This window comes from Myotis brandtii, unplaced genomic scaffold (assembly GCF_000412655.1).
Source record: "Myotis brandtii unplaced genomic scaffold, ASM41265v1 scaffold686, whole genome shotgun sequence".
Classification (NCBI taxonomy): Eukaryota; Metazoa; Chordata; class Mammalia; order Chiroptera; family Vespertilionidae; genus Myotis; species Myotis brandtii.
The window spans coordinates 1520088-1538142 of NW_005370683.1; the positions used below are offsets into that span (position 1 = coordinate 1520088).

The 18055-nt window shown below is 40.3% G+C and overlaps 1 protein-coding gene and 1 long non-coding RNA gene across 2 annotated transcripts in view; one reads left to right on the forward strand and one right to left on the reverse strand.

Moving 5' to 3' along the window:
* MUC19 (mucin 19, oligomeric) overlaps nucleotides 1-18055 on the forward strand; it is a 114087-nt gene that overhangs the window by 60695 nt on the left and 35337 nt on the right. The window contains exons 47-75 of the mRNA XM_014529528.1: nucleotides 1-1487; nucleotides 1707-1805; nucleotides 2028-2096; nucleotides 2999-3058; nucleotides 4396-4431; nucleotides 4636-4662; nucleotides 5502-5555; nucleotides 5999-6043; nucleotides 6281-6334; nucleotides 6486-6539; nucleotides 7122-7175; nucleotides 7871-7924; nucleotides 9286-9330; nucleotides 9570-9623; nucleotides 9748-9801; nucleotides 10248-10301; nucleotides 10451-10495; nucleotides 10858-10911; nucleotides 11028-11081; nucleotides 11592-11645; nucleotides 11791-11835; nucleotides 12082-12135; nucleotides 12272-12325; nucleotides 12827-12856; nucleotides 13260-13304; nucleotides 13578-13631; nucleotides 13837-13890; nucleotides 13974-14018; nucleotides 14444-14497. Of these exons, the coding sequence (XP_014385014.1) occupies nucleotides 1-1487; nucleotides 1707-1805; nucleotides 2028-2096; nucleotides 2999-3058; nucleotides 4396-4431; nucleotides 4636-4662; nucleotides 5502-5555; nucleotides 5999-6043; nucleotides 6281-6334; nucleotides 6486-6539; nucleotides 7122-7175; nucleotides 7871-7924; nucleotides 9286-9330; nucleotides 9570-9623; nucleotides 9748-9801; nucleotides 10248-10301; nucleotides 10451-10495; nucleotides 10858-10911; nucleotides 11028-11081; nucleotides 11592-11645; nucleotides 11791-11835; nucleotides 12082-12135; nucleotides 12272-12325; nucleotides 12827-12856; nucleotides 13260-13304; nucleotides 13578-13631; nucleotides 13837-13890; nucleotides 13974-14018; nucleotides 14444-14497 (2942 nt within the window). The remainder of the gene's footprint in view (nucleotides 1488-1706; nucleotides 1806-2027; nucleotides 2097-2998; nucleotides 3059-4395; nucleotides 4432-4635; nucleotides 4663-5501; nucleotides 5556-5998; nucleotides 6044-6280; nucleotides 6335-6485; nucleotides 6540-7121; nucleotides 7176-7870; nucleotides 7925-9285; nucleotides 9331-9569; nucleotides 9624-9747; nucleotides 9802-10247; nucleotides 10302-10450; nucleotides 10496-10857; nucleotides 10912-11027; nucleotides 11082-11591; nucleotides 11646-11790; nucleotides 11836-12081; nucleotides 12136-12271; nucleotides 12326-12826; nucleotides 12857-13259; nucleotides 13305-13577; nucleotides 13632-13836; nucleotides 13891-13973; nucleotides 14019-14443; nucleotides 14498-18055) is intronic.
* The window catches only part of LOC106723971, a 4323-nt gene continuing 4141 nt past the window's right edge, over nucleotides 17874-18055 (reverse strand). Inside the window, exon 2 of the long non-coding RNA XR_001359723.1 lies at nucleotides 17874-18015. This is a non-coding gene — a long non-coding RNA (uncharacterized LOC106723971). The remainder of the gene's footprint in view (nucleotides 18016-18055) is intronic.

The following is an 18055-nucleotide window of genomic DNA, read 5'->3' on the forward strand; positions in this document are numbered from 1 at the left end:
ATCAGGATCTGGAACAACTGAAACATCTGCTAAAGGGTCTCAAACACCTGAATCATCATCTGAAGGACCTGCAACAAGCAGGCCATCTGAGGGAGGGACAGGAACCACTGGCCCAACAGGTGGAATGTCAGGAACCACTGGTGTGGCACCTGGGGAATTTGCAACAACTGGATCACCTGCTCAGGGTTCTGGGACAACAGAATCACCATCTAAAGGAACTGGAACAACCAGAACCCCAGCCGAAGGGAAAGGAACAACTGGTCCTACAGCTGAAATGCCAGGATCCACTGGTGTAACACCTGGAGGATCAGCGACAACAGGAACATCAGAATCTGGAACAACTGGATCACCTGTTAAAGGTTCTACAACAACTGAATCACCTTCTAAAGGGATTGGGACAACCAGAACCCCAGCAGAAGGGAAAGGAACCACGGTCTCAATGGGTCACATGTCAGGAACTACTGGTGTAACATCTGAAGGATCAGGGACAACTGGAACATCTTTCAGAGGTTCAGGTACAACTGAATCATCATCTGAAAGACCAGGGACAACCAGGTCATCCGCTGGAGGGACAGGGACAACTGGCCCAACAAGTGGTATGTCAGGAACCACAACTGTAGCACCTGTAGGATCAGGGACAACAGGAACATCTTTCAGAGGTTCAGGAACAACTCAATCACCATCTGAAGGAACTGGGACAACTAGAACCCTAGCAGAAGAGAAAGGAACAACTGGTCAAACAGCTGAAATGCCAGGATCCACTGGTGTAACACCCAGAGGTTCAGGGACAACTGTAAGATCAGAATCTGGAGCAACTGGATCAGCTGCTACAGGTTCAGGAACAAGTGAATCATCATCTGAAAAAACTACAACAACCAGACTATCAGCTGAAGGGACAGGAACAACTGTCTCAACAGGTGGCATGTCAGGATCCACTGGTGTAACACCCGCTGGATCAGGGACAACTGGATCATCAGCTAAAGGTTCAGGCACAATTGAATCCTCCTCTGAAAGAACAGGGACAACCGGATCATCCACTGGAGGGACAGGAACCACTAGTCCAACCGGTGAAATGTCAGGAACCACTGTTGTGCCACCTATGGAATCAGCGACAACTGGATCATCTGTTAAGGGTTCTGGAACAACTGAATCACCATCTGAAGGAACTGGGACAACCAGAACCCTAGCAGAAGGGAAAGGAACAACTGGTCCAACAGCTGAAATGCCAGGATCCACTGGTGTAACCCCCCCAGGTTCAGGGACAACTGTAGGATCAGAATCTGGAGCCACTGGATCATCTGTTAAAGGTTCAGGAACAACTGAATCATCATCTGAAAAAACTAAAACAACCAGACCATCAGCTGAAGGATCAGGGACAACTGGATTTGTAGCTGGTACCACTAGATCTACTCAAGGAAGATCTGGATCATCAACTGAAGTGGGAAGAACAACGATGATGCCAGGAAGTGATATTACCACATCTGGAGGTAAATCAATTTAGTCAAAAATAGACCTAAGAGTTTGGGTAATATGAGTTTTGGTCCAATAATTTGGAACTATACCTATAAATTTATCAGAATTAGACTATTTACTACTTGAATTTTTGAATAATATAGTAAATTTATAAAACATTATTGTTTTAAATTGATATTTCACACTTCTTAATAATTTGATGTTTCCATCCCCACTACTTTTTTATTGACCAGGTGCATTCAGAGAGTCAGTAGGAGCTACCACCCAGCCAAGCAGAGGAAGCACAGCTGGAGCAGGAGCCTCTGGGGCCACCTCTGCTGGGAACCAAGCAGGCAAGGCTCACCTGGGTGATCCAGCACACACATGCCTGACACCCAAATTGTGATGATGAGCTTAAGTTAATTACTAAAGCCTGAATTTTGGGAATAAAATTAAATTATATTCTAGCTTTACTATTAACATTTAAAATTGAAATTTAGTTAAATGGATGTAAGTTTATTATTTTTACTAAAATGAATCATGTAAAGATAATAATCAATTGCCCCTTTACCCAGGCACAACTGAAGAATCATATGGAGAAACCACTGAAGCAGGCGAAAGCACAACCAGATTAACCACACCTGGTAACTCAGAAGAGTGGGAAGGGATGCTATTGGCTCAGGTTGTGGCTCAACATAAGGTTTTCTGACACATCTAATCATGAATATTAGTGTATTATAAATATAAAAATTAGAAAATCAGATCCAAGTTATCCAGTATTTAGAGCCTTATCTTTTAACTAGAGGCCTAGTGTATGCATCTGTGCATGAGTGGGATCCCTCTGGATGGCCTTAAGGGATTGGCCTGAAACCCGCAGTCCAATGCTGCCTGCAGCTCCTACCTGCCGCCCCCACTCATCCCAGCCCCACTGTGCCTGCCGCGGGCTTGCGCCCAATCAGTCCCGATCAGAAGAGGGTCGCACTGCTGCAACAGTACTTGCCAACCATGAGCCCTGCATCTGGTGCCCTCCCAAGGGGAGTGGCCTGCGGGATCAGGCTGAAACCAGCTCTCTGACATCACCCGAGGGGTCCTGGATTGCTAGAGGGTGCAGGCCAGGCTGAAGAACCCCACCAGTGCATGACTGGGCTGGGGAAGGACTATGGGAGGGCTGCAGGGCATGTCCAGCCCATCTCTCTCAGTCCTGATAGGCTGGATCCCAGCAGCAAGCTAACCTACTGGTCGGAGCATATGCCCCCTGGTGGACAGGGCAGGTCATAGCGACTGGTCGACCGTCTGCCCCTTGGTGGTCAGTGCACATCATAGTGAGCGGTAGAGCAGCCTTAGCATATCATTAGCATATTATACTTTGATTGGTTCGGTTGTTCTTCCATTTGGTCTATTTGCATATTACCCTTTTATTATATAGGATAGGTGCTTTCTCACCAGTACTGGAACTACAACACTCGAGCTCAAAGTAGTTACCGTGACAATGTCCAGGTTATATCCCCCCAAAATAAAAACACTGCTTGTGATTTTCCATTTTTAGTCTCAGGTTCCATAAGAAGCACCTCTGGCTCAACAATTCCATCAGAAAGTTCCACTGTAGGTAAGTAAACAGGGAATGCTGGATGTATGCTTTTTGTTTTCATGTTCTTTGGCTAGTTTTAAATGATAAAATAATTAATAAATTAATAAAAATACCAATTACATAATTAAAATCTCTTTAAATATATTATTTTGCTTAACTATTTGAATAAGGACAATTATGTCATTTTACTCATGAGGAACTTAAAAAAAAAGCCATTACCTAGGTTGGTCCAGGTTCCTCAGCCAATCAGCGTGGAGCCCATGTTTTTATCCATTGCTTCCTGACTCCAGAGACTGATCTTCACCACCTGTCATCCTCTAAGACAAATAAACAATGATCTTTAAAGACCCATTAAGAAAAGCTTGCTTCTTACATGTACAAAACTTAAATTTTCCCCCTTTCTAACTATAATAACTGAAGCAACAGGTTTACAATTTTTTATACAAGAAAAATTGTGGCATTTGTTCCAAAACAGCAAGATTTGAGTCATTTTACTTGACAAAACTATAATTCTATTCTTTTATAAGTGAAAAGCTCATCACTTCCTTTCTTTTTTCAGTTATTCCAACCTGACATAAAATTTACAAATACTTATAGGACAATTTTTTTCATAACAATACATGGACTAAATTATTTATTCAAGGCTAGAGTACATTATTATTTAAGTTTCTGGACAAGTAATGTATCGTAGTACTTGAGAAAGACATGTCTCACTTTGTAAGTTATCTACTAGAACCTAAGATTTAGTGACTAAATTGTCTATTATTTAAGGAATAGATTGCTAATAATTTTTTTCTGGTAAAGATTTATGCAACATCTATTCTAACTACTGTTAAAAACGCCACTGGTGTAAATTTATTTTATAAACTAGCCACCAGGAAATAATTTATTCAAAAATTTGATTCAGACTAAATTCATAATTATTCTTTACTCATTCAATGATTATATAAATGTAAATGAATTCACATGCTTATATTATTTATTGAGCACCAAGAGTATATTATAAATTAGTACCATGGCTACTAAGACATGTAACTATTAGGGCACAGTATGTATTTTATCTTTTGTACTGTTTGTAAATATTTTACTTGGGAAAAAGACAATGGTTCTGTTTTCAGTTTGATAATTTATAACTTATAAATGATTTTTTACAAGAACACTTTACAGTTTTTTCCCCCAAGAGATCCCTCATCTTGACTTGAATTTTTAGGTAAACCCCTATGGAAATAACACTCCAGTTTTTTTAATAAAAAATTACATATAATGGCTGTTGAAGCACTGAAGTGAATTTTTAAAATGCAATTCAATAAGTATATTTTTAAATTGAAACATGAATTTAATCTTTCCTTTTTTAGGCCCAGAGAACAAAGTTCTACCAGAACTCATTGTAGGTAAGTTGAAATTAAAATGACAAAAAACTATTTCTTCACAATGTAGTTTGAAATATTTCTATCTTTTCCATTTGAGCACTGAAAAGTAACTGAGGGACTGTGATATTCTTTCTAAACTATAATTTAATATAAATTAATCTTTATGAATTGAGATAAATAAAAATGTACATTTATATACATATATATTGTGTTTTTAATTTTTAGTGCCACCAGGACAGGCTAAAGTAACAGGTAAGAAAATATAACTCTCTCTCTCTATATATATGAAATTGTGTTACAGTAACTAGAATAGAAAATAAGATAGCAGAAGTCAATTTATCAGATTAATAAAACATAAGCTTCAAATTAGAGTTTGGTAGCATAGAGCTTTTGTTTTTCCTGTTCTTATGCCTTCTGAAATCATAACAAAGGGGTATTAAATTCCTTACATAATATTTAAATTTTACATTGGTTGTGTGTAAACATACAAAATCAAGTAAATAAAGATAACTCTAGAAATATCCTCCTCATTAAAAAAGAAAGTACCATACTTCTCAGTATATTAGCATTGTCACCTACCATTTTCATGAAAATTTTTAGCTTTTATGGCTTCCTGGTGTCTCTTTTAAGATTTAAGTTTTAAAAGATAAGCAAAAAAAGAAGGTTGTTCTGTATAACATTTCACTTTTCTAAAAATTGTCCCCTTCTGCAGCCCGTTAGCATTTACATTCAGATACAAGCTCCATGAAGATCGTTATTTTTGTCTTCCTTTGTTCACTGATATAAAACCCCCTTTTGGTCCTTATGCGATGAGGTGTTTGGTTTCCACACTTGTCCATCTGATCCACTGAATTCTGCCTTTGTTGAGTGGGCACCATGGGACATGCATCACTCAGTGTGCCATGCAGTGAGCTAAGAGATCTCTTAAAACAGCTATTTCCAACACAGGTGGAGGTGAAATATAAGAAAACCATTTCTATGGACACAATGGAAATTAAGCGGTTTATCGTCTTGCTGTGATAATATAATACAAAATACCTCTTCCCAACATCCCAGACACCCAGAATGTTCTTGTCTATTTTCTCCCTCAGAGGCCACGACTACCAGAGGAGGTGCGGGCATCACTGGAAATGGATTCAGAACAGGTGAGAGGAAGCATCACATGCCTTCTGCTAACCACTAATTATGATGCTCATAGGAGAGTCAAGAGAGAGAAAGACTTTCTGGAGAGCTGTTCATTTCCTTTATTAATACTGTATTTTGGGCCAACCGATCCTTTTTAAGTTTTAAAATTTTGTCCTGCAATGCTGCTAATAACAGAGTTCATAGTTATAGCTGTAATTCTTGAACATGGCATGATTGTCCAAATAGTTCTCAGTAATTTACTGATGTTATAAGACTTGAAGAGAAAAGTAAGAAAATTTTCTATTCCTGAGAAGTAAAGAAGAGCTGCATAAACCCAGGAAACATGTCTGCCCCATATAGATGTTGGCCTTTCACACAAAAAAACAATGAACAGCACAATATTTTCTCAGTAGCTGTAATTTTCAGAACATTCATATCTTCTTCCGTTTCCATCCCCCAGCAGGTACCACTGTATCATCAGAAAGTGAAGTCACTGGGAAGAAAACAGGTGAGTGTGGGAGAAACCCAACCAGTTTACCAAAATAGAATGTTGCCAGGAGGTTGCCTCAGGTTGAGAACATTGTTCCTCTGAAAGTCTTGGGAAAATACATACAGCTCACCGTCAAAGAAGAGGTAGACAGTGAGCCAGTTAGATTAAATGAAAATATAGTTAGGTTCTTTTTAGGTGCATGTTTTTAAAAAAATAAAACATGGTGACTACAGTTGAGTTGGTTTTGTGTTTTAGGCACCACTGGGGTAACTCCTGGCACAACTGTTGCCCCAGGCAGTTCCAAAACAGGTGAGTCTACAATTTGAAATAGAATCTTCCCCACCTCTTCCCACAAATTAGATTTCCCCTCTGAGACTATTCATTGGAAGGGGTACCGTCGTATCTTCTCCATGATCCTGAAATATTCTTTAGTCACTTCTTTCCTCATTCTCTCCCTCAGAGGCCACAACTTTCCTTGGGGAAAGTGAAACAACTACAGTTGGAGTAGAGACAGGTGAGTGCTCTAAGCTAATACCTGCATTTCATGATAACATCTTAGAATAGTCTTCTGAAAATATATCTACACTATTTATATATGTTATGTCAAGCAATTTCAGACAAAAAGATAAGACAGTCCTTACATTGTTTATTGTTTACAGCTAGGACTTTCCTTGGGGAATACCTACATTTCATAATAACTACTTTAAGAAATCTGCTGAAAATATATCTATACTATTTATGTATGTTATATTGAGTAATTTCTGAATTTGAACAAAGGCAAGCCAATCTTTATAGTGACCCCTTATTTCCCAGGCTCTCAAGGGCCTTTACTAGACCATCATGAAGTCGAACAAGTGATGGATAAATAGTTAAGTAGAGATTGAGTTTTCAGTTCCCCTCCGATAAAGAGATGTGACAGTTGAGGACTCAGTGAAATTGTTATAGAAAGAAATGTTACATGGGAGACCTATGGATGCCTTCTTGGCACTAAAGCTCACAGATATATAGTTTGCTGCTACATGGGGACTTTAGATTCCTATTTAAATCATGTAGTACACACACAATTGAGTTAAGAACCATTGACCCCTTCTTGTAGGTACTACTGGTATAGCCTCTGGAGAAACCCCAGGACCTGGAAGTTACATCACAGGTAAGTCTGCAAATACAAGTACAAACTGTTCATCAGCACCTTGGATAACATTCTGACAATAGCACAGTGTGGACTTTCCCACCACCTAGCCTTTACTCCTTTCCTTCTTTCCTCTGTCAAGGGCCACAGCTTCCATGGGAAGAAGTAGGACCACACAGGGAGAATTTTTAGAAGCTGAACTTGTTAGTTGGAGGTGTTTTTGTTGTTGGTGGTGGTGGTTTTTAAATCAAATCCCTGTTTATGTGGCTGTAGGGAACATAATGAGTGGGCAGCTGAGCTGAGGAAATGGGTTTGCTTTCCCTCTGGGAACATAGCATGCTAGAGTCACAAATCTGGGTCACCCAGGAATTCCATTGCCTCGCATGTTATTATTTCTAGAGGTCTAGGCTTCCAGAGCTGTTTGTTGTGTGGCAGGGATGAGGCCAATCTTCAGACCATCCCCTGCCTGCCAAGGCTGCAATACTTGTATGTGGTTTGACATTTTCCCGTAAAACTTACTAAGGCCTCTCTCATTTCCCTAGTTATCATGTTTAGTGTTTACTGCTGGACTCCAGCTGCTCAAATGTAAGGCACATTAGGATAGGGATCTTAGAATATTCTACTCACCAATACATCCAAAGGCCTAAAACAACATTGCACAGTGGAATGAGGAAACATGCACTTGTGTTGAAGCTTCACTCTACTTGCTTTAATAGGTAGCACCACGCTTTCACCTGGAGCCAGCAGCAGCTCACAGAAAACCAAACCAGGTAGGATACACTAAATAAATTTTCTTAGGAGAGTAGTAGAGTCACAGATTTCTCTTAAACATCAGAATATCAAAATACCTCAAGTAATTGATGAGTAACATTTAGAAAGTTATATTGATTACATGCCTTTCTTCTCCTTTAGGCACCTCTGTCACACCAGGGAGCCCAGGGGCTGGAAGTGAAACAGGTGAGGCAACACAAGGTCTGTTTTCACTTTCAGTGAGAGCTGGGCAAAAGAAACTCCAGTAGCAACCGTGATAAATAAGTATGTCAGCAAAGGAAATCGTGGAAAGTTATAGATGGTTCATTTCATTCAGAAACAGAGGCCCCAGGAAACATCTCTTGGTCATTCCAGGATACAAAACTACCCAGTACTGAAGAGGGAGTTGATGCTGTGAGGATGCCTTTATCTTTCTCATTTTTAGATGCTACACAGGGGTTCTCTAGGACAACCACTAAGTCTAAATATATATAAAAAACTTCACTAGGGCTCCTTGGATCATATATTCTAACATTAACACAATGTGTACTTTCCTACCACCTAGTCTTACTCCTTCCCTTCTTTTCTCTATCAGAGGCCATGACTTCCACAAAAGGAAGTGGGACCACACAAGCAGGACTTGTAGGAGGTGAGCTTTTACATTATGAGGTTTGGGGCTTTAAAAAAATCCTATCTCTGTTTATGTGGCAGCAGTGAAGACATGAGAGGGAAGGTGGGCTGAAGAAATAGGCCTGCATTCCCTATGGGAACAGAGCATGCCAGAGTCACAAACCTGGGTCTACCTTGGAAATATCTGGTGTCACATGTCTTCCTCTGACTTTGCACACACCCTGGGTTTCAGAGCTCCTGGTTGGATGGCAGGGAAGACCTACCTATGGGCCAGCCCCTGCCTGCCTGGACCCAATTCTTAAATATGGTTTGCCATTTTCCCATAGCACCTATTAACATGCATCAAATTGACTTATTTATCATGTTTACTGTTCACTGCTAGCCTCCAGCTGTTAGAATATAAGCCACATAGGGAAGAAACTTTGAATATTGTGTTCACTGATACAATCAAAATCCTAAAACAAAATTGCTCAGAAGATTTGCTTAATAAATATCAGTAGGAGGTTAAACAGATAGTTATTTTGAAGCTTCACTCTACTTGCATTAATAGGTAGCACCACACTTGTACCTGAGCCAACAGCAAGCAGTTCACAGAATTCTGAGCCATGTAGGGTCTCTAAATAAATGCACCATATGAGAGTATCAGAGTCATAGAGTTATACTTTGAATCTCAGAATATCAAAACATCTCAAGTAATTGATGAGTAACATTTAGAAAGTTGAACCCATTATCTGCCTCTTTTCTCCTTTAGGCACCTCTGCCACACCAGGGAGCCCAGAGACTGGAAGTGAAACAGGTGAGGGTGACATAGGTCTCCTTTCACTTTCACTGGGATGTGTGGAAAGGGAAACTCCAGTAGAAACAATGATTAGTAGGTTGTTCAGGATAGAAAGTTGTGGTGGGTTACTGATGGCTTGTTATTTCTGAAATAGAAGTCTCAGGCATGGCCGTCTAGGAGTTCAAGGCCATGGAGTTAATGGAGTTTGAAGGAGAGAGCGAATGCTGTGTTGATGCCTTTATATTTCTCATATTTAGGTGCTACACAGGGACTCACTAGGACAACCAGTGTATCTGAAGGTTCCAACACAGGTGGGTTAACAAGAAGTCTCCATATATAAACTCATAATGTAGTTAGTAGACGTGCTCTGATAAAAAAAAAAATCACATAATTCTCTTCTCATATCTCAAATCCTTTATCATTTTCTTCCTTCAGAGGCCACAACGTTAACAGAAAGCAGTGGCACTTCTGGAACTGGATTCAGAACTGGTGAGAAAGAGTTCCGGCAGTTGGGGTTTACTATTAATGGTGACTCTTCTTAGTCTGGCTGCTGGGAGGGGTGCTTTCCTGCAGAGTGGTTTGCACATGTCTCAATACTGGCTTCTAGTCTCACGTGTATAACTTTGTACAGAAGGGCTGGAGGTAAAATCGGTATGGGAGGTTTACCTTGTGATGGCATCCACATCACTAAGCAAATATTTATGAAGGGAATCATCCTGGATGAGGCCCAGAAATCAGGATTTTAAAAAGATTCCCAGGTGATTCTAATGTGCAGCCAAGATTGAGAACCACTGCATTAAGGGATCTTTGAATATTCTGCTTACTGATATATCCAAAAGCCAGAACAATATTGGACAAAAGACTTGCTTAAAAAATGTCAGTGGAATGATGAAACACATGCTTATGTTGAAGCTTCACTCTACTTGCATTGATAGGTACCACCACGCTTTCACCTGGAGCCAGCAGCAGTTCGCAGAAAACCAAGCCAGGTAGGTAGGATAGACCAAATAAATTCATCATATGAGAGTATTAGGACCACAGAATTCCAATTTAAACATCAGAATATCAAAATACCTGAAATAATTGATAAATAACATTTAAAAACATAACCCCATCATCAATCTTTTCCCTCCTTTAGGCACCACTGTCACACCTGGAAGTTCGGGGACTGGAAGTGAACCAGGTGAGGTGTCTTAAGATTTCCTTCCATTAATGGGGGGATAAGGACACATATGTAATACCTTAATCAATACAGAAATTTAAAAAAAAAGATTTCCTTCCACATTCAGTGGGATCTAAGGAAAAGGGAACTCCAGTAGGAACAATAATTAGAAACTCGGTCAAAGGAGGAAGTTATGGAAAGTCATTGATGGCTCATTTCTTTCAGAATTAGAGGTCTCAGGTAAGGTCTTCTAGAAGTTCAAGGCCACCTACCTGCTTCAGGATGAGGGGTATCTAATACTGTGTTGAAGTCTTTATCTTTCTAATTTTTAGATGCTACATGGGAATTCTCTAGGATAAGCCTTATATTCTTTCTTGTTTCAGGTACTACTGGTATAGTCTCTGGAAAAACTCCAGAACCTGGACCTTACACCACAGGTTAGTCTGGAACTACAAGTAAAAGCTGGACATTAGCTCCTTGGATGATATATTTTGAGTAGCACAGTGTGGACTTTTCCACCAACTAGTCTTTACTCCTTTCTTTTCTTTATCAGAGGCCACAACTTCCATGGGAGGAAGTGGGACCACCCAAGCAGGACTTCTGGAAGGTGATCTTTTTAATGCTAATTAATCTCTGTGGGGCTAGAATGAACACATGGGGGGGGGGGCAGGTGCACTGAGGAAATCTGCCTTCATTTGTTTGGGAACACAATATGCCAGATTCAAACACCATAGTTGATCTTGGAATTCCATGGCCTCACATATATCCATCTGGATTTTCAGAGGCCCAAGCTTGCAATCTAGTTGTTGGATGATAGGGATGAGGCCCACCTGTGGACCAGTCCCTGCCTACAAAGGCCCCAGTACTCATATTTGGATTGCAATTTTTCCATAGCACTTAATTGACATCTTTCCCATTGACCATTTCATTGTGATTATTCTTTACTGCTATCCTTCAATTGATAGAATATAAGGCACATTAGGAGAGGGATCTTTGATTATAGTGCTCACGGTTACATTCAAATGCCTTACACAATATTGCACAGAAGACTTAATAAGTATCAATGGAACATGAAACTTAATCTTATGTTAAAGCTTCACTCTACTTGTGTTAATAGGTACCACAACACTTTCACCTGGAGCCAGCAGCAGTTCACAGACAACCAAGTCAGGTAGAGTCACTAAGTAAATTCACCATAGGAGAGTATTAGAGTCACACATTTCTACTTTAAACCTTGGAATGTAAAAAACCCTCAGGTAATTGATAACTAACGTTTACAAAGATGAAAACACCATGTGTCCTTTTTTTCCTTTTAGGCACCTCTGTCACACCAGGGAGTCCAGGGACTGGAAGTGAAACAGGTGAGGGTGACATAAGACCTCCTTTCTCTTTCCCCGGCATCAATAAAAAAGGAAACTCCAGTAGCAACAATGATCCACAGGTGGGGCAGGGAAGGACATTGTGGAAAGTTATGGACAGTTAGTTAAGTTCCCTCTGAAACAGAGATCCTAAGAAAAGCTCTTCTGGTCATTCAAGGACACACAGCTGCTTCAGTACTGAAGAGGGAGCTAATGCTCCCCTGATGCCTTTATCTTTCTCATCTTTAGGTGCTACACAGGAATTCCCCAGGACAACCATTATACCTGGTAGTTCCCACACAGGTAGGTTAACAAGAAGAAATCTCCATATTTGAAACCATAATATAGATATTAGGTCTGCTCTGATAAAATATCAAATAACCCTTTTCCTAATATTCCAATTCTTCTGACCTCACCCTGCACTAATTTCTTCCATCAGAGGCCACAATGGTAACAGAAAGCAGTGGCACTTCTGGAAGTGGATTCAGAGGTGGTGAGTAAGAGCTCCTGCAGCTGGGAGTTTAATATTAACTATGACTATTGTTACCCTGGCCTGCTGGGAGGTGTGCTTTCCTGCAGAGTGGATCACACATGCTGCCAGTTCTTAGATGTAACATATCTTGGAAAAGCTCTCTACACTGGCTTCTAGTCATTCCAGTTGTAACATTCTAATGTTGGGCTGGTGTTAGAATCAATATGAGAAGTTTATCCTGTGACGGCATACACATCACGAAGATGTTAGGAGAAGCTGAGAAATATTATGTATCTGGGAAGGAGCCAAAACAATGAGAACTCTTAAACAGGCCTATTGAGGGAAATTCTCTAGGCCAACTATTATACCTGGGAGTTCCCACACAGATAGGATAACAAGAAGAAATCTTCATATTTAACCCCATACTGTAGTTAGTATTCTTGTTCTGATCTAATATGTCAATAATTTTTTCCCTAATATTCCAAATCCTCTGACCTTACCATTCATCATTTCTTTCTTCAGCTGGCACTCCTGGAACAGGATCCAGACCCGGTGAGAATCAGTACCTCACAGTTGGGGTTTACCATTAATTATGACTCTCCACAAGCTCCCATTTTGGAGGTGTTCTTTCCTGCAGAGTTGTTTGTATTTACTCAAAATTTTCTTTGATTTAACATATTACTAATACACTTTCAATGCCTGCTCATGCCTCACAGCTGTAACTTCCTTACGAATGGCTATTGGTGAAATCCCTGTAAGAGGTTTCCTCTTTGATGGCATATACATCACTAAGATGATAGAAGACCGGAAAATATTCTATATGTGGGTAGAAGAGAAAGCAATGTGAACTCTGAAGCCTTTGCTACATATAGGTCCTCTTGCTCAAAAGTGCAATAATGATAGTCAATATTTTTTGACACACTCAAATAGTTTTCTGGTTTTCCTCTCACATTAGGCGCCACTGCAATGCCACAAGGCCAATCAACTGGGAGTGTGACAGGTGAGCCTGAGAGAAACCCAGCTTTCTTCTTCATTTTAAGAGAATGGAATGTCTGTAGAGAGTGACTTACATTGGAAATATTGCAATTTTTACTACTTTCTTAGTGATATGGATTATAGGAAAGGTATATTATTGTCAACTCATCAGAAAGTAGTGAAAGGGCCCTTTGATATAACAAAGATACACTTAGATTCCTTCTAGAGGCAGCTATTTAGGAGCTGTATAGGAGTCAGAAAGAGTCGCCATTGAAATCTCAGAACTTTTGTGTTTCAGGCACCACTGGCCCAGCTGTTGGCACAACTGTTGCACCTGGCAGTTCCAACACAGGTAAGTCAACAAGGTGGCAGGAATCTTTCAGATGAGATTTCTCTTCTATTGTTATCCTTTGTAGCAGAACTACCCTACCTTTCTGTGGTCCTCAAATAATTTTCAATGATCTCTAACCTCTTTTCCTCTATAGTGGAGGCCAGGACTTCTGTAGAAAAAGTGGAATAACAAGAGGTTTGTTTGTTTGTTTTTTCCCTTCTCTTAGAAGCCACAACTTCCACAGGAGGCAGTAAGGCTACACAGGGAAGATTGCCAGGAGGTAAGCTTCTTAGTCCAAAGCCCAGGTAATTGATGACGAACTTTTACAAAGATGAAGCATCATCTGCCTTTTTCTTCCTTTAGGCACCTCTGTCACACCTGGGAATCCAGGGACTGGAAGTGGAACAGGTGAGGGTGACATAAGACCTCCTTTCTCTTTCACTAGGATATTGGAAAAGGGAACTCCAGTAGCAACAATGATCCATAGGTGGTCAAGGAAGGACATTGTGGAAAGTTATTGACAGTTATGTTCCCTCTGAAGCAGAGATCCTAAGAAAAGGTCTTCTGGCCATTCAAGGACACACAGCTGCTTCAGTACTGAAGAGGGAGCTAATGCTGTGTTGATGGCTTTATCTTTCTCATTTTTAAGTCCTATACAGGAATTCACTAGGACAATCATTATATCTGGGGGTCCCCACACAGATAGGTTCACAAGAAGGAATCTCCATATTTAAGCCCAATATCATTTTGTCTCCACTTATACAATATCAACATAATTCTTCTTTCATATCTCAAATCCTCATTCCTCAACTTTCACCATTTTCTTCCTTCAGAGGCTACAACATCAACAGAAGGCAGTGGCACATCTGGAACTGGATTCAGAACTGGTGAGAAGAGTTTCTGCAGTTCGGGGTTTACCATTAATGATAGCTCTTCTTAGCCTAACTGCTGGGAGAGGTGCTTTCCTGCAGAATGGTTGTCATTTGCTTCCAGTTCTTAGATTTACAATACTTTGGAAAACTCTCAATATTAGCTTCCAGTCTTACAGGTGTAACTATGTAAGGAAAGGCTGGTGGTAAAATCAGTATGAGAGATTTAACTTGTGATGGCACAGACATCACTAGGATGTCAGTGTGAGATGAGAAATATTATATGTATGAGAAGAGGGAAAAGCAATGTGAACTCTTAAACAGGCATATCCTATGCACAGGGCTTCTCACTCAAAATGCCAATAATTAAAACAATATTTTTCTGGGACATATAAATATTTTCCTGTTTATCTTTGTATGGTAGGCACCACTGTGAGGATGAGAGATGAACATAGAAGAAAGGCCCCCGTTTAACCATATTTGACTGAATGGAATTTCTGGGACAGTTTCTCATGCTGAGAACATTACTGTTTTTATTGCTTTCTTACTGATGTTGGTCATATTAAAACCAGATTCTCACCTCATCAGGAAGTAGAGACAGGGCCCTTTGCTATAACAAAGATACACCTAGAGCCCTTCTGGAGGGAGGACGTCAGGAGATGGACAGGACACATGTTGATGATCTCAGACCTTTTATTTTTCGGGCACCACTGGAATAGCCCTTGGCACAGCTGTTGCTCCTGGCACTTCCAACATAAGGGAGGCAACAGGGTGACATAGGATTTTCTCATGCCCTCTCACAGGTTAGTTGTCTGATATTATTCATTGCAGGACTACCACCATGTATTTTCAGTGATCCTGATATATTCTTTCATTTCCTCGTTGCTACCCTATTTCCCCCAGTGGCCACAACATTCAAAGTGGTACAACTAGAATTGGAATAGACACAGGGGAGTGCTACTAAGCTAACACCTACATATCATAATAACCTTCTTAAAGCAGTCTTCTAAAAATTTTCTACACTATTCATATATGTTACTGTTGGGAAAGTTCAGATTTTGAAAAGATAAGCTACACATTACATTGCCTCCTTATTGCCTAAGCTTACAAGGGCCTTCAATAGACAACCATGAGTCTAACCAATGACCAATAAATAGGTAGCATATAGAGAGATATTTCTCTCTTCCCGCTATAAAAGGAGACATGAGAGTTGAGAACTCAGTAAAATAGTTAAAAAAAAATGTTGCATGGGGCACTTTGGGTGACTTCTTGGCAGTAAAAGTGACAGGGTTGTAGTTTGCTATTACATGAAGATGTAGATTTTTATTTAAATCATGGGATGAGAAAAAATTGAGCTAGGATCACCATCATTTTCTTCTTGTAAGTAATACTGATAAAGTCTCTGGAAAAATTCTGGAACCTGGAAGATATGTCACAGGCAAACCTGAAAATACAGTAAAAACTTGACATTGGCGGCTTGTATGGTCTATTCTGACAATAGCCAAGTGTGTTCTTTCCCACCACCTAGTCTTACTCCTTCCCTTCTTTTCTCTATCAGAGGCGACGACTTCCACGGAAGGAAGTGGGACTACCCAAGCAGGACTTGTAGGAGGTGAGTTTTATCTTAAACTGAATCTCTGGGGTTTTGAATCAAATCCCTGTTGTGTGGTAGAATAAACACTTGAGTGGGAAGGTGGGTAAAGGAAATGGGCCAGTATTTCCTCTAGGAACACAGCATGCCAGAGTCACAAACTTAGATTAGCCTGAAAACCATATTCTCATCTTCCCCCTCTAGATTGCAAGGTCCAGGCCTACAGAGCTAGTTCTTTGATTTGCAGGTAGAAGGCCACCCTGTGGCCCTGCTCCTGCCTATCAAGGCCTCAACCTTTATATATGGTTGGACATTTTGTTATAGCCTTTACTAACATCTGTCACTTTGACTTAATCATGTTTGTTGATCACTGTTGGTCTCCAGCTGCTAGAATATAAGCCACATTAGGGGAGGGTTCTTTGAATATTCTGCTCACTGGCATATCCAAATGCCTAAAATATTATTGCATAGAAAACATGCTTAATAAATATTTGTGGGATTATGAAAAGTGTATTTATTTTGAAGCTCACACTACTTGCTTTAATAGGTACCACAACACTTTCACCTGGAGCCAGCAGCAGTTCACAGAAAACCAAGCCAGGTAGGTTCACTAAGTAAATTCACCATAGGAGAGTATTAGAGTCACACATTTCTACTTTAAACCTTGAAGTGTCAAAAGCCTTCAGGTAATTGATGATGAACTTTTACAAAGATGAAGCATCATCTGCCTTTTTCTTCCTTTAGGCACCGCTGTCACACCTGGGAGTCCAGGGACTGGAAGTGAAACAGGTGAGTGTGACATAAGACCTCCTTTCTCTTTCCCTGGCATCAATAAAATAGGAAACTCCAGTAGCAACAATGATCCACAGGTGGGGCAGGGAAGGACATTGTGGAAAGTTATGGACAGTTAGCTATGTTCCCTCTGAAACAGAGATCCTAAGGATAGGTCTTCTGGTCATTCAAGGACACACAGCTGCTTCAGTACTGAAGAAGGAGCTAATGCTGTGTTGATAGCTTTATCTTTCTCATTTTAAAGTCCTACACAGGAATTCACTAGGACGATCATTATATCTGGGGGTTCCCACACAGATAGGTTCACAAGAAGAAATCTCCACATTTAAACCCAATATCAATATTTCTCCACTGATAAAATATCAACATAATTCTTTTCTCATATCACAAATCCTCATTTCTCACCCTTCATCATTTTCTTCCTTCAGAGGCTACAACATCAACAGAAGGCAGTGGCACATCTGGAACTGGATTCAGAACTGGTGAGGAAGAGCTTCCGCAGTTGGGGTTGACCATTAATGATGGCTCTTCTTAGCCTGGCCGCTGGGAGGGGTGCTTTCCTGCAGAGTGGTTCTTATTTTCTTCCAGTTCTTTGATTTACCATATTTTGGAAAACTCTCAATATTGGCTTGCTGTCTTACAGTTGTAACTTTGTAAGGAAAGGCTGGTGGTGAAATCAGTATGAGAGATTAAACTTGTGATGGCACAGACATCACTAGGATGTCAGTGTGAGATGAGAAATATTATATGTATGAGGAGAGGGAAATGCAATGTGAACTCTTAAATAGGCATATCCTATTCACGGGGGTTCTGGCTCGAAATGCCAATAATTATATCAATAGTTTTCTGGGACATTGAAATATTTTCCTGTTTATCCTTGTATGGTAGGCACCACTGCAAGGATGAGACATGAATGTAGGAGAAAGGCCCCTCTTTAACCATATTTGACTGAATGGATTTCTGGATCAGTTTCTCATGCTGAGAACATTACTGTTTTTATTGCTTTCTTACTGATGTTGGTCATATTAAAACCAGATTCTCACCTCATCAGGAAGTAGAGACAGGGCCCTTTGCTATAACAAAGATACACCTAGAGCCCTTCTGGAGGGAGGACGTCAGGAGATGGACAGGACACATGTTGATGATCTCAGACCTTTTATGTTTCGGGCACCACTGGAATAGCCCTTGGCACA